Raw genomic sequence first — 19,868 nt, forward strand, 5'->3', positions numbered from 1 at the left:
AACACAACTTCCATAATGTATACCCTAACCCTCCAACACATTTTAAGTGGTCTGAGATACAAAAAAATACAATATCATTTAAATGTAAATATTTCTTGTATGTGCTTCTGGTGACTTGGCACCATATTTTCCTAGCTGATCAAAAAGAGTCAGTAAATTAGTCCGCCAGTGTTTGTCTTGTTGCTGGTCAATTTTTCTCATCTTAAATCTGGCATTATAAGAGAAACATAAAGAATAAGAATAATAAGAATAACTAGTACCGCGCGCGGTTCTGAACGGGTTCGAGCCGACCCACGCGGGTCGCCGTGTGCCACGGCTCCCCGCGTGCCTCGCGCTCTCACCCGTTCATTCACCGCGCGCGGTACTAGTTATTTTCAGTACTAGTTATTTTCAGTACTAGTTATTTTCAACGGCGTCCCCGCGCATGTCGATCCAAATTTCGGGGGGAATCGGGCAACGTATGGCAAAGTTATAGGGCACTTCCTGTTTAAAATGGCTGACTTCCTGTTCGGTCAAATGCGCGTCCGTTAACGAGTTCAGGGAAGTTCCCTTGTCTTACATATCAAGTTTTGTTCAGATCGGACAATCTTAGAGTTTACTTCCTGTTTCGGGCATTCCACTTCCTGTTGGGAGGTCATCTTTTGCAGACATGCTCAGGACAGGTCCCTGGTGTCACATATAAGCTTTCGTGCAAATCGGACAACGTACGGCAAAGTTAGAGGGCACTTCCTGTATAAAATGGCCAACTTCCTGTTTGTCTCTGGAAACATGTTCAGGGACGGTCCCGTAACTCACATATCTAGTTTCGTGTCAATCGGACAATGTAAGACTTTACTTCCTGTTTCGGGCGTTCCACTTCCTGTAGGGAGGTGACCTTTTACGGACATGCTCAGGACAGGTCCCTGGTGTCACATATAAGGTTTTGTGCAGATCGGACAACGTACGGCAAAGTTAGAGGGCACTTCCTGTTTAAATGGACGACTTCCTGTTCGGTCAACAGCGTCTCCGTAAACATGTTCAGGGAAGGTCCAGTAACTCACATATCTAGTTTCGTGTCAATCGGACAATGTAAGACTTTACTTCCTGTTTCGGGCGTTCCACTTCCTGTAGGGAGGTGACCTTTTACGGACATGTTGAGGAAGGGTCTGGGGTCCCACATACTAAGTTTCAAGTGGATACAACAATCCCTGTTGGAGCAGCATCAAAAACTATAAATGTAATTCTGTCTGCTGTCACCAGGGGGCGCTGTATTTGAAAATGAATATTTTCATATAGACGTGTTCAGGGCCGGACTGTCATCAATCCTTGCAAGTTTGGTTCAGATCGGACCAGGATTGGCAAAGTTGTAACAGTTTGTTTTTTTAGAATTTTCTACCACCACCAGGAGGCGCTGTTTTCAAAATGTACCGTTTCAGCAACATGGTCGTCTTCAGCAACTAACCATCATCAACTGTAGCAAGTTTGGTTGGGATCAGACCTTCCATCGCGAAGTTATAAGAGTTTCATTGTCTGTTATGAAAAATTATTATTATCTCCAATTTTGGCGCCCCCTATCTCGTACGCCATACAATATTTTAAAAAGCTTTTGATAACTTTTGATGCTCAACTCGTCCACATTGATCTCACCAAGTTTGAAGGTGATCGCACAAAAGCTCTAGGAGGAGATAATTGAAATACAAGCTGTCATATTGTCTGCTGTCACCAGGGGGCGCTGTTTTCGAAATTAAATATTTTCATATAGACGTCTTTAGGGCCGGACTATCATCAATCCTAGCAAGTTTGGTTCAGATCGGACCAGGATTCACGAAGTTGTAGCAGTTTGATTTTTTGTCCCAAAAATCCGACTTTGCGTCGTTGCCATGGCAACACCGTTAAACGATTTGTCATCATATTGATCACGCATCGTCTACCATGTGTTTTGACTGTTGTCACCAATTTTGAGTGCGGTACGATTATCTGTGTAAAAGTTATTCCCGAAATCGTAAAAAAACTTTTTTTTTGTGTATTTTCTTTCACCACAAGGAGGCGCTGTTTTCAAACTTCACTGTTTTTTCATAGACGTCTTCAGCCATGGCCCATCATCAATCATAGCAAGTTTGGTTCGGATCGGACCTTCCATCGCAAAGTTATAAGAGTTTTGTTTTTCTGATGCGAAACATCAGAATCATCACGAACTTTGCCGCCCCCTATCTCGTGCGCCGTGCGACATTTGAAAAAACTTTTGATACCGTGAGCTCCTCAACTGGTCCACAGGGACCTCACCAAGTTTGAAGGTGATCGCACGAAAACTCTAGGAGGAGTTGGTTCAAATACCATTGCTGCGAATTCGCCAAAATCGCCAAAAAATCGCCAATCAACCCAAGATGGCGGATTTCCTGTTGGGTTTGGATCATGGTCATAATGTAATTTTTTCTTCATCCTGACCCACTACACATGTGTACCGAATTTCGTGCATGTGCGATATTTGTGTTGGTCATGGTGAATTTGGACAGGTGGCGCCGCACTTATTGGCCCCTCCCACATTCAATTTTCGACGCACATTCCCCGAACCTTTTTCAGACGTAAATTTACACCAGGATTGATGCGGTCACAAAAATTGGTGAGTTTTGGGGTATGGGAAAGGCCTCAAAAAGGCAATTCATTTGGGGGAATAATAAGAATAATAATAATAAAAATAACTAGTACCGCGCGCGGTTCTGAACGGGTTCGAGCCGACCCACGCGGGTCGCCGTGTGCCACGGCTCCCCGCGTGCCTCGTGCTCTCACCCGTTCATTCACCGCGCGCGGTACTAGTTATTTTCAGTACTAGTTATTTTCAGTACTAGTTATTTTCAGCGGCGTCCCCGCGCATGTCGTTCCAAATTTCGAGGGGGATCAGGCAACGTATGGCAAAGTTAGAGGGCACTTCCTGTTTAAAATGGCCGACTTCCTGTTCGTCTCCGGAAACATGTTCAGGGAAGGTCCAGTAACTCACATATCTAGTTTCGTGTCAATCGGACAATGTAAGACTTTACTTCCTGTTTCAGGCGTTCCACTTCCTGTAGGGAGGTGACCTTTTACGGACATGTTGAGGAAGGGTCTGGGGTCCCACATACTAAGTTTCAAGTGGATACAACAATCCCTGTTGGAGCAGCATCAAAAACTATAAATGTAATTCTGTCTGCTGTCACCAGGGGGCGCTGTATTTGAAAATGAATATTTTCATATAGACGTGTTCAGGGCAGGACTGTCATCAATCCTTGCAAGTTTGGTTCAGATCGGACCAGAATTGGCAAAGTTGTAACAGTTTGTTTTTTTAGAATTTTCTACCACCACCAGGAGGCGCTGTTTTCAAAATGTACCGTTTCAGCAACATAGTCATATTCAGGAACTAACCATCATCAACTACAGTAAGTTTGGTTGCGATCAGACCTTCCATCGCGAAGTTATAAGAGTTTCATTGTCTGTTGTGAAAAATTATTATTATCTCCAATTTTGGCGCCCCCTATCTCGTACGCCATACAATATTTTAAAAAGCTTTTGATAACTTTTGATGCTCAACTCGTCCACATTGATCTCACCAAGTTTGAAGGTGATCGCACAAAAGCTCTAGGAGGAGATAATTGAAATACAAGCTGTCATATTGTCTGCTGTCACCAGGGGGCGCTGTTTTCGAAATTTAATATTTTCATATAGACGTCTTTAGGGCCGGACTATCATCAATCCTAGCAAGTTTGGTTCAGATCGGACCAGGATTCGCGAAGTTGTAGCAGTTTGATTTTTTGTCCCAAAAATCTGACTTTGCGTCATTGCCATGGCAACACCGTTAAACGATTTGTCGTCATATTGATCACGCATCATCTACCATGTGTTTTGACTGTTGTCACCAATTTTGAGTGCGGTACGTTTATTTGTGTAAAAGTTATTCCCGAAATCGTAAAAAAACTTTTTTTTTGTGTATTTTCTTTCACCACAAGGAGGCGCTCTTTTCAAACTTCACCATTTTTTCGTAGACGTCTTCAGCCATGGCCCATCATCAATGGTAGCAAGTTTGGTTCGGATCGGACCTTCCATCGCGAAGTTATAAGAGTTTTGTTTTTCTGATGCGAAACATCAGAATCATCACGAACTTTGCCGCCCCCTATCTCGTGCACCGTGCGACATTTGAAAAAACTTTTGATACCGTGAGCTCCTCAACTGGTCCACAGGGACCTCACCAAGTTTGAAGATGATCGCACAAAAACTCTAGGAGGAGTTAGTTCAAATACCATTGCTGCGAATTCGCCAAAATCGCCAAAAAATCGCCAATCAACCCAAGATGGCGGCTTTCCTGTTGGGTTTGGATCATGGTCATAATGTAATTTTTTCTTCATCCTGACCCACTACACATGTGTACCGAATTTCGTGCATGTGCGATATTTGTGTTGGTCATGGTGAATTTGGACAGGTGGCGCCGCACTTATTGGCCCCTCCCACATTCAATTTTCGACGCACATTCCCCGAACCTTTTTCAGACGTAAATTTACACCAGGATTGATGCGGTCACAAAAATTGGTGAGTTTTGGGGTATGGGAAAGGCCTCAAAAAGGCAATTCATTTGGGGGAATAATAAGAATAATGAAAATAACTAGTACCGCGCGCGGTTCTGAACGGGTTCGAGCCGACCCACGCGGGTCGCCGTGTGCCACGGCTCCCCGCGTGCCTCGCGCTCTCACCCGTTCATTCACCGCGCGCGGTACTAGTTATTTTCAGTACTAGTTATTTTCAGTACTAGTTATTTTCAGTACTAGTTATTTTCAGCGGCGTCCCCGCGCATGTCGTGCCAAATTTCGTGGGGGATCGGGCAACGTATGGCAAAGTTATAGGGCACTTCCTGTTTAAAATGGCAGACTTCCTGTTCGGTCAAGTGCGTGTCCGTGAACGTGTTCAGGGAACTTCCCTTGTCTTACATATCAAGTTTTGTGCAGATCGGATAATCTTAGAGTTTACTTCCTGTTTCGGACATTCCACTTCCTGTTAGGAGGTCATCTCTTGCAGACATGCTCAGGACAGGTCCCTGGTGTCACATAAAAGGTTTCGTGCAAATCGGACAACGTACGACAAAGTTAGAGGGCACTTCCTGTTTAAAATGGCCAACTTCCTGTTCGTCTCTGGAAACATGTTCAGGAAAGGTCCCGTAACTCACATATCTAGTTTTGTGTCAATCGGACAATGTAAGACTTTACTTCCTGTTTCGGGTGTTCCACTTCCTGTAGGGAGGTGACCTTTTACGTACATGCTCAGGACAGGTCCCTGGTGTCACATATAAGGTTTTGTGCATATCGGACAATGTACGGCAAAGTTAGAAGGCACTTCCTGTTTAAAATGGCCGACTTCCTGTTCGGTCAACGGCGTCTCCGTAAACATGTTCAGGGAAGGTCCGGTAACTCACATATCTAGTTTCGTGTCAATCGGACAATGTAAGACTTTACTTCCTGTTTCGGGCGTTCCACTTCCTGTAGGGAGGTGACCTTTTACGGACATGTTCCAGAAGGGTCTGGGGTCCCACATACTAAGTTTCAAGTGGATACAACAATCCCTGTTGGAGCAGCATCAAAAACTATAAACGTAATTCTGTCTGCTGTCACCAGGGGGCGCTGTATTTGAAAATGAATATTTTCATATAGACGTGTTCAGGGCCGGACTGTCATCAATCCTTGCAAGTTTGGTTCAGATCGGACCAGGATTGGCAAAGTTGTAACAGTTTGTTTTTTTAGAATTTTCTACCACCACCAGGAGGCGCTGTTTTCAAAATGTACCGTTTCAGCAACATAGTCGTCTTCAGCAACTAACCAGCATCAACTATAGCAAGTTTGGTTGGGATCAGACCTTCCATCGCGAAGTTATAAGAGTTTCATTGTCTGTTATGAAAAATTATTATTATCTCCAATTTTGGCGCCCCCTATCTCGTACGCCATACAATATTTTAAAAAGCTTTTGATAACTTTTGATGCTCAACTCGTCCACATTGATCTCACCAAGTTTGAAGGTGATCGCACAAAAGCTCTAGGAGGAGATAATTGAAATACAAGCTGTCATATTGTCTGCTGTCACCAGGGGGCGCTGTTTTCGAAATTTAATATTTTCATATAGACGTCTTAAGGGCCGGACTATCATCAATCCTAGCAAGTTTGGTTCAGATCGGACCAGGATTCACGAAGTTGTAGCAGTTTGATTTTTTGTCCCAAAAATCCGACTTTGCGTCGTTGCCATGGCAACACCGTTAAACGATTTGTTGTCATATTGATCACGCATCATCTACCATGTGTTTTGACTGTTGTCACCAATTTTCAGTGCGGTACGATTATTTGTGTAAAAGTTATTCCCGAAATCGTAAAAAAACTTTTTTTTTGTGTATTTTCTTTCACCACAAGGAGGCGCTGTTTTCAAACTTCACCGTTTTTTCATAGACGTCTTCAGCCATGGCCCATCATCAATGGTAGCAAGTTTGGTTCGGATCGGACCTTCCATCGCAAAGTTATAAGAGTTTTGTTTTTCTGATGCGAAACATCAGAATCATCACAAACTTTGCCGCCCCCTATCTCGTGCGCCATGTGACATTTGAAAAAACTTTTGATACCGTGAGCTCCTCAACTGGTCCACAGGGACCTCACCAAGTTTGAAGGTGATCGCACGAAAACTCTAGGAGGAGTTAGTTCAAATACCATTGCTGCGAATTCGCCAAAATCGCCCAAAAATGGCCAATCAACCCAAGATGGCGGATTTCCTGTTGGGTTTGGATCATGGTCATAGTGTAATTTTTTCTTCATCCCGACCTTCTACACATGTGTACCGAATTTCGTGCATGTGCGATATTTGTGTTGGTCATGGTGAATTTGGACAGGTGGCGCCGCACTTATTGGCCCCTCCCACATTCAATTTTCAACGCACATTCCCCGAACCTTTTTCAGACGTAAATTTACACCACGATTGATGCGGTCACAAAAATTGGTGAGTTTTGGGGTATGGGAAAGGCCTCAAAAAGGCGATTTACTTTAAGGAATAATAAGAATAATAATAATAATAATAATAATAATCCTTCCAGTTTCAATAGGGTTCTTGCAACCTTGTTGCTCGAACCCTAATAATAATCCTTTCAGTTTCAATAGGTTTCTTGCAACCTTGTTGCTCGAACCCTAATAATAATAATCCTTCCAGTTTCAATAGGTTTCTTGCAACCTTGTTGCTCGAACCCTAATTATTATCCTCTAAAATGACACTGGTAACTTTTCAGACAATTGCACTGTTGGTATCAATACTAGTGCAAATGAGTATCTAATCTTGCTAATGCTACAAGTATTGATGAGTATCAAATTATCGATGTTGTGTGGCAGCCCTAAGAGATATAAGGTTTCTCAAACTCAGTCTAAATAATTCATCTAATATGAAAAATAAATCTGAATTATAAAATAGTCAATATTCAGTAGTTAAAATCATTTCTTTAACCACAATTAGATTCTCACATGTTCTGGGTCTATGGTGATGGATAATCGCTTTGATATAGTTTTATAGCAGCTGTCTGTGTTTACAGGTTACCACCTCACAGGCCTTCCAGTGGCTCTCCCAGCTTCGGCATTGCTGGAATGAGCAGCAGCGCCACTGCTATGTTAACATATGCGATGCTCAGTTCCTTTACTCTTATGAGTATCTTGGGAATACACCACGTCTCGTCATCACTCCTCTCACAGACCGGTAACTCTGTTATTCTGTGTATCAGTTTTCAGCATGTGTGTAATATTTGAGCACATTTACTGAAATCCAGTATTCGTAACCAGCATGTGTGTGTTTCTCTGTGGGTATTGCCAAGTGTAGGTGCTACATTACTTTGACTCAGTCACTCCATCTGACCATGAGCGGAGCCCCAGCAGGTCCTGCTGGAACAGGGAAGACTGAGACCACCAAGGATCTTGGTAGGGCCATGGGCATCATGGTATACATCTTCAATTGTTCTGAACAGATGGACTACAAGGTTGGAAATTCAACAGCCACTTTTTAATGATTTATTTCACTGAGTTCAGGTCTTGATTAGATGGTTCAGTAAGTAAACATCTAATCTTTTTTTTTAAATGTTCAGTCAATTGGAAATATCTACAAGGGACTGGCCCAGACTGGAGCATGGGGCTGCTTTGATGAGTTCAACCGTATTGCTGTGGATGTTCTGTCAGTCGTAGCAGTGCAGGTCAAAACAATACAGGACGCCATTCGCTCAAAAAAGAAAAGGTAAGAAATTGAAGTTTATTGCTTGCACTGTTAAATTTTGTAACAGCATACACATTAACAACACATTTTGAAACCTCACAGGTTCCTGTTTCTGGACAAAGACATTGTCATAAAGCCTTCTGTGGGGATTTTTATCACCATGAACCCGGGCTATGCAGGCAGAACAGAGCTACCTGAGAACCTCAAGGCTCTTTTCAGGTGGAAAAAGATACAGCTACTTACCCAACCCTGTGTTTTCATTCAACATGGATTTCATTGTCTGAATTGTTTCTGTCTATAGACCCTGTGCCATGGTGGTGCCTGACACTGAGCTTATCTGTGAGATAATGTTGGTGGCAGAGGGCTTTCGTTTTGCCAAGCTTTTAGCCCGGAAGTTCATCACTCTGTACACCCTCTGCAAAGAACTGCTCTCCAGGCAGGTAGGGGAAGTGTTTTCATTAGCATTGCTACATTTCTTAATACATCCACAATGAATCATTTCAGCTGTACCTCAGGAGTTCAGTGATACATGAAACCATTCAATTCCTTGTAGTACTTTGTATGACATGATTTATGGTGAAAGTCCACAGCTTTACAATCTTTTTTCTGTTAGGACCACTATGATTGGGGTTTGCGTGCTGTCAAGTCAGTGCTCCTTGTGGCAGGGACACTGAGACGAAGAGACAAGACTAGACCAGAGGATCAGGTTACTTTCATGCATGTGTCACTTCACAGCTCCAATATGAAGAAACATTGTCTTACATAAGTGCACTCTAATATACAGGTGCTGATGCGTGCTCTGAGGGACTTCAATATGCCTAAAATTGTCACTGAGGATGTCACTATCTTCTTGGGACTTCTTGGTGACCTGTTCCCAGGTCTGGAGGTGGAGAGAGAGAGGAGCTGTGAATTTGAAACTGCCATCCGAAAGACCACACTGGAGCTGCGACTCCAGCCTGAGGAGCCATTCATCCTAAAGGTAAGATATGATAAACACCAGTGCTTTGAATAAGAAAGAAGGAATGTTTAACTGAACAGCTACGTTTTATCAGGTGGTACAATTGGAGGAACTTCTATCAGTGCGTCATTCTGTCTTTGTTGTTGGAAATGCAGGAACTGGGAAAAGCCAGGTTAGATTGCTTACATATTTATTCCCTGAGACATTTTGAAAGTAAACGATCAATTTCATTTTATAAGGCAGATGTCAAATATCAAGTTTATATTTTTAACAGATATTGAGAGTACTTCATAAAACATATGCAAACTTAAAGAGGAAGCCTGTGTGGAATGATCTCAATCCTAAGGCGGTCGACAGAGATGAATTGTTTGGCTTCATCCATCCTGGAACTCGAGAATGGAAAGATGGTAAGCAAAGTAATGGTTTTTAAACTAGAGTCACAATATTTGAACATAATCTGCTCTAAATTATAATGGGTATTAACAGATGTTGTTATGTGTTTTCCACAATCTGTGTGTAAGGTTTGCTTTCATTGCTGATGCGAGAGCAGGCAAACATCTCCCACCTAGGACCTAAGTGGATTGTGTTGGATGGAGACATTGATCCAATGTGGATTGAATCACTCAACACAGTGATGGATGACAACAAGGTTCCTCCCTCCTGTTCACTCATACACTATTGTACAACATATAGCAACTAAGGTGGTATAGATAGAAAAAGATGTTTTGTTACCCCTCCTTTAATAATCACTTCCTGGAGTGCGAGTCCTATTTTTTCCAGAGCAATTAATCATGTCACACACAGTTATCTTTTGCCTTTGAAATATTTTAAAACAAGTCTGCCAAGCCTGATGAAATATGAAGGTGTTAACTTCATCGTTTGGGTTGATTCCATTTTGAAAATTTAGATATAGATTATATAACCTAAATGACAACGCTTTGTAATGTTTTTCTTTCAGGTCCTGACTCTGGCTAGTAATGAACGTGTGCCACTTACCTCTTCTATGCGACTGCTGTTTGAAATAAGTCACTTAAAAACAGCCACTCCTGCCACTGTGTCCAGAGCAGGAATCCTTTATGTTAACCAACAAGACCTGGGCTGGAATCCGTGAGTTGCAGTATTTTTATTCCACATAATACTAAAAGAGTTTCGATGTTTAAATTAAATTCTGTTATGTGGTATCATCTTTACCTGTGTTGTGGGCTGTCACTGTGACACTATACTGAGTATATATTGTATTTGTGTATATTTCTTCTACTTGATAGATAAGAGAAACTGATTCAGATCATGATCAGATCAGGTGATGAGTATAATATGATTCCTTGTATCATTTCTCAGCTATGTTGCCAGCTGGATTGACCAACGAGAAAGGCTTACAGAGAGGGCCCACCTCACTATACTGTTTGAAAAATATGTTCCTCGCTGTCTAGAAAAAATTAGAAACAACTTCAAGACCATAACTCCCATCCCAGAGAACTCTATGGTGCAGGTAGAAAACACGCACAGTGTTTTTATGTCTCCATTTGTATGCCAATTAAGAAAAAAAGTCACTCTGAACTAATGATTTTTCTTCTTGTTCAGACACTCTGCACTTTGCTTGACTGCCTTCTAACACCAGGAAATATCCCATCTGACTCTCCACGTGAGCTCTATGAGACATATTTCACCTTTGCCTGTATCTGGGCTTTTGGTGGGGCCTTGTGTCAAGATCAGGTATTATGGTGTTTAAATTCTAGTGCATGAACTTATGGTTCAAGAATTGAATTTGCTTTTACATTTAAACTCATGCAGTATAGAGAAACAATAAGGGTAATTTTGGCACAAATATTTTTACATCCTAATAAAGGTAATACAATCTAGGCTTTATATCTTGGGTGCTCATACCTGTGTAAAAATGATGGACCTGGACAATTCACCACTTGGTAACTCCTGTTATTCTTTGCTCTTTTCACTACCTTCTTCTACAAGGTTTGATGGGTGATTCTGCATGGCACCTTTTACTTAGAAGCACATCACAAATGTCAAGTGTCCAAGAATAAAGCACATCACACTGTCACTCATTTGGGCTAATGGCGGGGTTGCTCATTGCCATTGAAATCATATGAATTAATGCATCATTTTTTATCTTTTGATGATTTGACCAGCTCTGTGATTACCGGGTAGAGTTCAGTTACTGGTGGACCAAAGAAATGAATACTGTGAAGCTTCCAGCACAGGGGACAGTGTTTGACTACTACCTGGACCCTCAAAGCAGACGATTCCTACCCTGGAGCGATACTGTCCCTCCGTTTGAAATGGAAACTTATACGCCATTACAGGTGGGAACATATTATATTGCTATGAAAGAGTAGCAGCCTTCATGGAACGCCAGAAACACAAACTTTTCAAAGCAGTTTGACAGATAACCACACAAACATGTACAAGAAGCAGTCTTCTTAGAAAAATAAGCAAAAATGAACAATGCAATCATATTAAAAATCTATGTATGCTTCAGTGAACATAATAAGAGAGGGTAAAGTCACGTCATGAGGTTATGGCTGGGTTGTTAGAGTGGATGATAGGCTTGCCACTGTGTCTGATTACCATCTACTTCACCCCATACCAGACTGTGTGGGGGTGAAAGCATGAGCAACAAGGCTCATGCTATCACCCACGCTCTATTGTCTTTCTTTATGCTCCTGCGTACAGCTGTGAATGCTCCAAAGGCTCTTGCTGAGACATAATTAGTGGGGTTTTGTTCTGAGCAAATGATGCTATTATGACAGAATAGTTGTGGTCTACTGGGGAAATACAAGAAATTATAAATCACATACAATTCACTGAACACATGTCTGTCAATAAATCACACTCAAAGAAAGGCATAATAACCATGTATGTTTCTGTTCTGTGTCTTCCTGCTGTTTCTATGATTGCAGGCTGTTCTGGTACACACAGCAGAGACTGTGCGTCTTCGGTACTTCATGGACTTGTTGCTGGAGAGGAGACAGCCAATGATGCTTGTGGGTAATGCAGGAGTGGGAAAGACTGCTCTTGTCAGGAACAAGTTAGACTCTCTGCCAGAGAGTTACATGACCACAAAAGTACCCTTCAACTATTACACTTCCTCCCTTATGCTCCAGGGTGAGTGGGGGGGGGGTTTGATTGCTCTGTGGTAGTATATCAAGTGAACTGTAGCTCCATCTGCTGGTAAATTTTAGCTTGAAAGGGTGGAGGGAAAGAAAATGTAACCTCAAGTACAGTATGCGTGCAATGAGATTCCATCCTTTCCAATATTATTACATGTCAAACCAATATTGGTTTGACTATGTAAAGATCTTGTTGCAAGCTCTTGTTGTCACCATTTTGTTTCTCTTGTAGGGATCCTGGAGCAACCATTGGAGAAAAGAGCTGGTAGAAGCTACTCTCCTGTAGGCAACAAAAAGCTGGTTTATTTTTTAGATGATATGAATCTGCCAGCTGTGGACAGTTTTGGAACAGTGCAGCCTCATACCCTTATACGACAACATCTGGACTATGGTCACTGGTGAGAATATCCCACCCATTTAGTACCAGATGTGTGTCTGTGTTTGTCTGATGCCACAGCATAAAACATTTTACAAAGATATAGTAGGTTTTGTTCTTAAAACCAAAACTTTCTTCTCTTCTACGCTGTCTGTAGGTACGACAGACAGAAACTGACCCTTAAAGAAATACACAACACCCAGTATGTTGCCTGTATGAATCCAACAGCTGGGAGCTTCAATATCAACCCCAGACTACAGGTATGTTACCTTTACCAACATAATTTTACTTTATTTATATCAATAAAGCATATCAGCATAATTTATTTTCCAACTCAGTGACAGGTTTACTTTTAAAACATTTCAAAGTTTGAATCATAGTTTAACTCAAGATAAATGTAAATAAACTAATGTGTGAATTTCGTCGTCCTAAATTGTCCTGAATCTTCAGTGTGTTGTCACAGCAAGTCTTAATCTCGAAGAAAAGGCATGAAGAAGAAGAATTTTTCAACCACTATAGTGTCACAAGGAAAACCAAAGTAGAATAAATTAATCATGCAACAGATTTCAATGCAATATTTTATACTGAAGTGTTGGCATGACAAGGGTCTGTATTTTTAATGCTGTACCAAATACCATGTCTGTTGTATATATGTATTTTCAAAGAAATAGCTTTTACTGCAAAATATTCTGTATTTGAATTTTCCGGGGGTTGATTATAGTCATTCTGACACTAACATCCTTTGACAGTTAAAACTGCATGCTTACGGACAAAAATGTGCTTGTGCTTGTTCTCTCCACAGAGACATTTCTCAGTGTTTGCAGTGAACTTTCCTTCATCTGAGGCTCAGCTGTCAATCTTCAGTCAGATTCTCTGCACTCACCTAAAGCAGCAGCCTTTCAGTACAGAGGTTCAGAGGAGCGCTGCGACTGTTGTCCATGCTGCCATCAGTCTTCATAAGAGGATGGTTCACAGCTTTCTGCCCACAGCAATCAAATTTCACTATACATTTAATCTACGAGATTTGTCCAGTGTCTTTCAGGTAGTGTTGATAGAAGGAAAGCTCTACAATTGAACCATGAAAGAAATATGAAATATTTATTCATATGCCTGTGTGTTTTAGGGAATTCTCTTTGCTGGACCAGAAAGTGTGAGAAACAGCACTGACCTGGCACTGCTGTGGCTCCACGAGTCCTGCAGAGTATACTCAGACAGACTGGTAGATGACAAGGACCTGCAGTTATTCCGGAAGGTCCAGATGGAGACTGTGCATGAATGCTTTGAGGTGTCATACAGATTCTGTTAAACAATGGTAATTGCCAGTTGCTGTTCTTAACCTTTAGATAACAATACTGACTGAAAGACTACTTTGTTATGCTTGTCTTTGTCCAGGGTATGGTATACAAAGAAGTCACAAAGCAGCCTCTCCTCTATTGCCACTTTTCCCACACGGAAGAGGGAGCTTCCTATGCTCCTGTCACAGACTGGGCTGTGCTCAGGACAGTCCTTACAGATGCACTGGAGAGCTACAATGAGCTTAATCCTGCCATGAATCTGGTGCTTTTTGAAGATGCCATGCAACATGTGTAAGTATAGCCAGCTCACATATTAATCACAATAAAGTTATAGTATGTTCTTTCATAAATTTATAGGTTCAATTTGTAAGAATTAATGACATGTTGTTCTTCTTCATTGGCTGCTCTGGCTAGTGCGTCTGTTTGGGTGGCTGCAGAAGCACAGCAGAGCATGATGGTAGCCTCTATAAATCAAGGCCCTCACCTAAACAACACAGAAAAGGCAAATTTTATGCTACATAAACCAGATATGTTTTATTATAATGTGATTATAGGCTTAAACAAACATATTTATGTGTAGCATATTTCTTTTTTGCCAATAAAACCCTTAATGTTACACACAAGACTAGACAGTTTTTTTGTCTGGAAGGAAACATGTATTTTTTGTTACCAGCTGTCGCATCAGTCGCATCCTGGAGTCTCCGCGGGGTCATGGCTTACTGGTTGGGGTCGGGGGCAGTGGGAAGCAGAGCCTGACTCGTCTAGCTGCATACATATCTTCTGTGGAAGTCTTCCAAATCACTCTAAGTAAAGGTTATACCATCCAGCACCTCAAGGTAAATAATGACTCCATAATGTATGACAGCCAAATCCAGTATAACTTCAAAAAAGACCTTTTATTAAAATCTATAAAGTGACCTGCTGGTAGTTCCAATCCCCAGACAAGGTTTTAGGTATACAGTGTTGTTATGCTAATGTAAATAATTCACTTTAATCAAGTTATCTAAAAAATAATATCTAGACCTCTCTGGTTCTTTCAGGCAGCTTACAGAATATTGATGAAACTCTTTTGCTCATCTTCTCCATTGATGCAGGAAATAATTGTCAGATACTATTAAAAGCCAGTGGGTAATATTTCAATATATTATTGATGAATTCAGCTTGTCAATTTAATCATTTCTTAGCCTGTTATCAAAGCATTACCATAGGAGTTGTCCTATCCTATTAATCATTGTAATTGATTAAACATGCAATTTATGATATCTAATGTGTGAACAGCATTGGTGTTGATTTATGCCATTTGTGGTTGTATTTAGATGGATCTGACAGGTTTGTTCCTGAAGACTGGAGTGAAGAATCAGCGTGTGGCTTTGCTCCTGACTGACGCACAGATACCCGATGAGCGGTTCCTGGTCATTATTAATGACCTACTGGCATCGGGTCAGACCCAATCTCCATTTCTACTGTTTTTCACCTGTGTTGCCCAATGAACATTGCTTATACAGTATATATGTATATATATCTTATGCAGCATCCACTGCAGAACAAACAGACTAAAAAATAGTTACTTTCCGCTGGCCATCAGACTACTAAATTCCAAATAAGGAATTTGGAATTCGATCCACGATCTGTGCAATATTTAGCTGCTATCTGTTCTGCTGCTTACAGGTTTCATTCCTGTTTTTGTTGTTTTTTTTGCACTACTTATATATATTTATAATACAAAAACACTTATTTATTTCTTTACTAATCACAGTACACAATAATCTACCTCTTCAATGCTATGTGTTGGTTTTTCTTTTATTTATTTTTTATTTTTTTATCTGCTTGCCAAGCAACGTAATTTCGTTGCCAGTTTTCACTGCTGTGTTCTCTGTGCAATGACAATAAAAGGAAGTCTAAGTCTAAGTCTAATATATCTGTTATTAAGTGTTTTTAATTGTCTGTGGGTGTCCTTTCAGGAGAAATCCCAGTGCTTTTCAGTGAGCAGGAGATTGAAGGCATCGTGTCTAGTGTAAGACCTGAGGTCCGAGCCCTAGGACTGCTGGACAACAGGGAGAACTGCTGGAGGTTTTTCACTGAGAGAGTCCAACTGCAGCTCAAGGTCTGATCGTTTAAGTTGCTTCTACTCCCTTGTGTTATCCATTAGGGCTTCTACATTTTTCAGTCTGTTCTATGATTGGGCTTATAATTTTTGTCTGAACAAGTTGTTCAATGTTCTACTATCATGACGATAACTATATGAGCTGCTTTTCATCAAAATTGTGCCGTTACAGAATGGAACTCTGTTTTTATAAGACGTGAGTTTGTGAAAGAAAAATGTGGGCTTTATATGGTTTCATAAAAAATGTGCTAAAATGATGTTCTTTAAAATGGAGTGGTTGAGCAAATAGATTGCAAAAACTGCCACAGTGAACTGCTACAGTACTACACTGAGGAAGACATTATTTTGGTTGGCACTTGAATGTGCCATTACAGCTGACATTCACAACAAGAAATTAATGAGAAAATCTTGATCTCATGCAACATGTTTGAGCTAGAAAATTAAAGGCACAGCTGCTGTGTCATTTTATTACATATGTTTGACAAGCGGAATTAACAACTGGGGGTTAAGAGGAAGGGAAGTCCCCTCTCAGTACACACATATGTCGTCTCGCTAGTCTATGCACCAGGGCCTCTGGTGGTGTCACCATCTGCTCCAGCCAACTGGGAATGTGGCTGCCTGTCTGTCCACATGCCAGTGTGATGAAAATGGGATCACTAAGAGCTGTCAGTTATGGATCCCCCCTCTGTGACCTGGGTTGTTTTTCTCATGTGCAGTTGGCCATATATCTCTTCTTACCCTTGTACATGCATGTTTTTGTGTGTGACTGCACTTCATCTCTCTGTTTCTTTGTTCGTAGGTGATATTGTGTTTGTCTCCTGTGGGCAATGTCCTCCGTGTTAGGGCCCGTCGATTCCCAGCCCTGGTCCAATGCACCACCATCAACTGGTTCCATCCTTGGACCACTGATGCTCTACAGTCGGTCAGCCACCGGTTCATCCAAGAGATTGAAGGCATTGAGGTCAGGCCTCCTTCTTTTTCTTTGGCATTTTTACAGCAGTTTGCATCCATAATGTTGTATTACTGCCTCTTTCCACTGTGTCTTTTGCACACCTCAAAGTAGTTGAACCCCAGTACTTAATATCACCATCTCTTTCTTTTTCAAACAGCAGTGTTGGGCAGTAACGCGTTACTCAGTAATATATTGCAGTAAAAGTACTTCTTTCCCCAGCAACGAATAGTGTAAGGCATTAACATTTTCAAAAGAGTAATAATACTACAATTACTAAGCTCAGTAACATTACTGCGGTTTTTGCTTTGAGAAGCTGTCATGTTTGCAGTTGTTTAGTTTGGCTGCTAATTTTAACTCAATAAAGTTCAATAAACTTTTTAAAGGAGTAATATATAATAAGTAACTTATTACACTTCCTGAGCTACTTGCCCAACACTGTCTAATAGACAGTGAATTGATTATTTTGTGGATTAGATGTCAGAGATGCATCTGTGGGTGTGATGTACAGCATTTCCCTAGGTTTGCCATATACCCCCCCCAATCCAGACTTTAATGAACACCTTTTAATTACTACAGTGCAGCTGGATTAACTTTTCCATAGATCCCTCATCATTAGTTCTTCTGCTGTGTTACTGACAAATTGCTGAACACATGCCTGGAGACTCACTGTGAGTGCAGGCATATCATTGTTTTCCATCATGGCAGCGGAACGATCACAACCCAGGATCATTTATGTTAATGAGAGAAGAGTGATTAAGCACATAACGACCCTCTAAGGAGGCACAGCTGTCGCCACCAGGAATTGTCATCGCATATGCGAACATGTGCCAGATTGTTACTATGCACTGTGTATGTGTGTGTATGTCTGGATAGCCATGTGCAGGAAAAATGTTTCGTGGCTATGCCAGCTGTAGTGCTTAAGAAGTTGTATTAGTGCTAAGTAATAATTGTGAGGCAACTTAAGCTCTTTTATTATTATTAATAAAAGATAGGAGTACTATTTGTATGAGGCTAGTAGTAAAATTAATAATTAATACCTAGTATTGAAGGAGAAAGGAATGTTGTGTGACTTTAAATCAAGGTGCATTGTCAGCAAAACAATTTGAAGAGTTGAAACTTATTAGAACTTATATCTAAAAGTCATTAGTGATTGGGTTTTTTTCTTAAAGAGGCAGGAATACAAGTAATGAAATGATCATTTATTTAAAGTTAGAAATGCACAGCCCACTAATAGTTGTTACCCAAGGCCAATCAATATGAACTTCTTTCGCATCTCAACTGAACATAGCATGCTTTGTCAAAAACCATTATATCAGATCTTAATTAATAATGATTTTTCCCTACTGGCCCCATGATCATTAACAATGACTTTTTGTGAATTATGGTTAGGCTTGATCCTTGTATTCTTTGCTCATTTGTTTTGGCTTTAATTGATCGCTAACTGTATGAGTAATGGACACTGTGTCTCATTGAGCACCATATGATGAATACCTTGTTGGGATGTAGTAGAGCAGCAACTGAAGGCAGAGTTCAGAAAGTTGGAGGACATCAGTGATAATGTAAACATTGTGCATGTCTTACAAGCTGCATGGTGGCCTAAACACATTATTTTCATAGAGATTTCAAAGCCCAATCACTCCTGGTGACTGCACCTAAATTTCAGATTGAGTAAGTCAGGGCCATCCAAGTAAGATGGCAAAACTTGTAGATGAATTCAAAATTTATGAAGATAATATTTCAGTCCCCATCAGGTTGGGGATGTTAAACTCTACTCAATCCAGTTTGCCCTCTTCTCCCCTCTCCCCCGCTTGTCTGCTTATTTTTACAGCCTGCCGTCCAGGAATCCATCAGTCTTTTCATGGCCTACGTTCACACTAGTGTCAACCAGGCAAGTGAAAAATACCAGCGCAATGAGAAGAGGTACAATTACACCACCCCCAAGAGTTTTCTCCAGCAAATCACACTGTACAGAAACCTTCTGGAGAAGAGCCGGGCTCAGCTCCAGCACAAGATAAACCGGCTTGACAGTGGCCTTCAAAAACTACAAACCACCGCTGCTCAGGTAAATATCTTTATTATATATCATTGGGGCTAATATTAGGGTTTAGGGTCCAAGGCCAAGGATATTAGAAATAGTGTAAATCTCCTTGGTGCTTTCCCCTTGACATTAAGTATACATATATTACACATTCAAAGTAATAACATTAGAACTGTTTTAGGTTGAGGATCTACAAGCCAAACTGGCATCACAAGAAGGTGAACTGATCCTTAAAAACCAGGATATCGAAGCTTTGCTCGGAAAGATTGGACTGCAGACTGAGAAAGTTAGAAACAAGAGAGAAGCTGCAGATGTTGAGGCACAAAAGGTGAGATATTTTGTCATGTATTGGATTTCATACAATAACATTGAAGTGATTTATCAATACTGAACCATATACACATACTAACATAGTATTTTTGTGATATTGCTCATTATGGTTGCTTTTGTACAGGTGGTGCTCATTCAGGCAGAAGTGTCAGTCAAACAGAAAGACTGTGAAAATGACTTGGCCAAGGCAGAGCCGTCATTGACAGCTGCCACAACAGCACTGGACACCCTCAATAAAGTGCTTCATTTTATCTGATTTAACACATTTTCTTTTGAATCTTTAGTAAATGTAAATATTAAGTGGTACTTATTATTGTTTTTTAGATGAATCTTACTGAGCTGAAGGCCTTTCCAAACCCTCCAGTGGCAGTGATCAATGTAGTAGCAGCTGTGATGGTTCTGTTAGCCCCCCGTGGTCGAGTGCCTAAGGATCGGAGCTGGAAGGCGGCACGGGCCTTCATGGGCAAGGTTAA

General features: G+C 41.0%; 1 protein-coding gene across 1 annotated transcript in view; it reads left to right on the forward strand.

Moving 5' to 3' along the window:
- Nucleotides 1–19,868, forward strand: part of si:dkey-233k19.3 (dynein axonemal heavy chain 11) — a 48,364-nt gene that overhangs the window by 13,327 nt on the left and 15,169 nt on the right. The window contains exons 32-59 of the mRNA XM_058648362.1: nucleotides 7,550–7,710; nucleotides 7,831–7,987; nucleotides 8,093–8,238; nucleotides 8,320–8,436; nucleotides 8,519–8,657; nucleotides 8,831–8,923; nucleotides 9,002–9,196; nucleotides 9,270–9,347; nucleotides 9,450–9,582; nucleotides 9,697–9,824; nucleotides 10,134–10,282; nucleotides 10,514–10,664; nucleotides 10,757–10,888; nucleotides 11,320–11,493; nucleotides 12,091–12,295; nucleotides 12,533–12,698; nucleotides 12,834–12,936; nucleotides 13,479–13,718; nucleotides 13,800–13,961; nucleotides 14,069–14,262; nucleotides 14,645–14,807; nucleotides 15,288–15,411; nucleotides 15,933–16,075; nucleotides 16,875–17,036; nucleotides 18,856–19,089; nucleotides 19,247–19,393; nucleotides 19,520–19,633; nucleotides 19,720–19,863. Coding sequence (XP_058504345.1) covers nucleotides 7,550–7,710; nucleotides 7,831–7,987; nucleotides 8,093–8,238; nucleotides 8,320–8,436; nucleotides 8,519–8,657; nucleotides 8,831–8,923; nucleotides 9,002–9,196; nucleotides 9,270–9,347; nucleotides 9,450–9,582; nucleotides 9,697–9,824; nucleotides 10,134–10,282; nucleotides 10,514–10,664; nucleotides 10,757–10,888; nucleotides 11,320–11,493; nucleotides 12,091–12,295; nucleotides 12,533–12,698; nucleotides 12,834–12,936; nucleotides 13,479–13,718; nucleotides 13,800–13,961; nucleotides 14,069–14,262; nucleotides 14,645–14,807; nucleotides 15,288–15,411; nucleotides 15,933–16,075; nucleotides 16,875–17,036; nucleotides 18,856–19,089; nucleotides 19,247–19,393; nucleotides 19,520–19,633; nucleotides 19,720–19,863 — 4,254 coding nt within the window. The remainder of the gene's footprint in view (nucleotides 1–7,549; nucleotides 7,711–7,830; nucleotides 7,988–8,092; nucleotides 8,239–8,319; nucleotides 8,437–8,518; nucleotides 8,658–8,830; nucleotides 8,924–9,001; nucleotides 9,197–9,269; nucleotides 9,348–9,449; nucleotides 9,583–9,696; nucleotides 9,825–10,133; nucleotides 10,283–10,513; nucleotides 10,665–10,756; nucleotides 10,889–11,319; nucleotides 11,494–12,090; nucleotides 12,296–12,532; nucleotides 12,699–12,833; nucleotides 12,937–13,478; nucleotides 13,719–13,799; nucleotides 13,962–14,068; nucleotides 14,263–14,644; nucleotides 14,808–15,287; nucleotides 15,412–15,932; nucleotides 16,076–16,874; nucleotides 17,037–18,855; nucleotides 19,090–19,246; nucleotides 19,394–19,519; nucleotides 19,634–19,719; nucleotides 19,864–19,868) is intronic.

This window comes from Solea solea, chromosome 13 (genome assembly GCF_958295425.1).
Source record: "Solea solea chromosome 13, fSolSol10.1, whole genome shotgun sequence".
Classification (NCBI taxonomy): Eukaryota; Metazoa; Chordata; class Actinopteri; order Pleuronectiformes; family Soleidae; genus Solea; species Solea solea.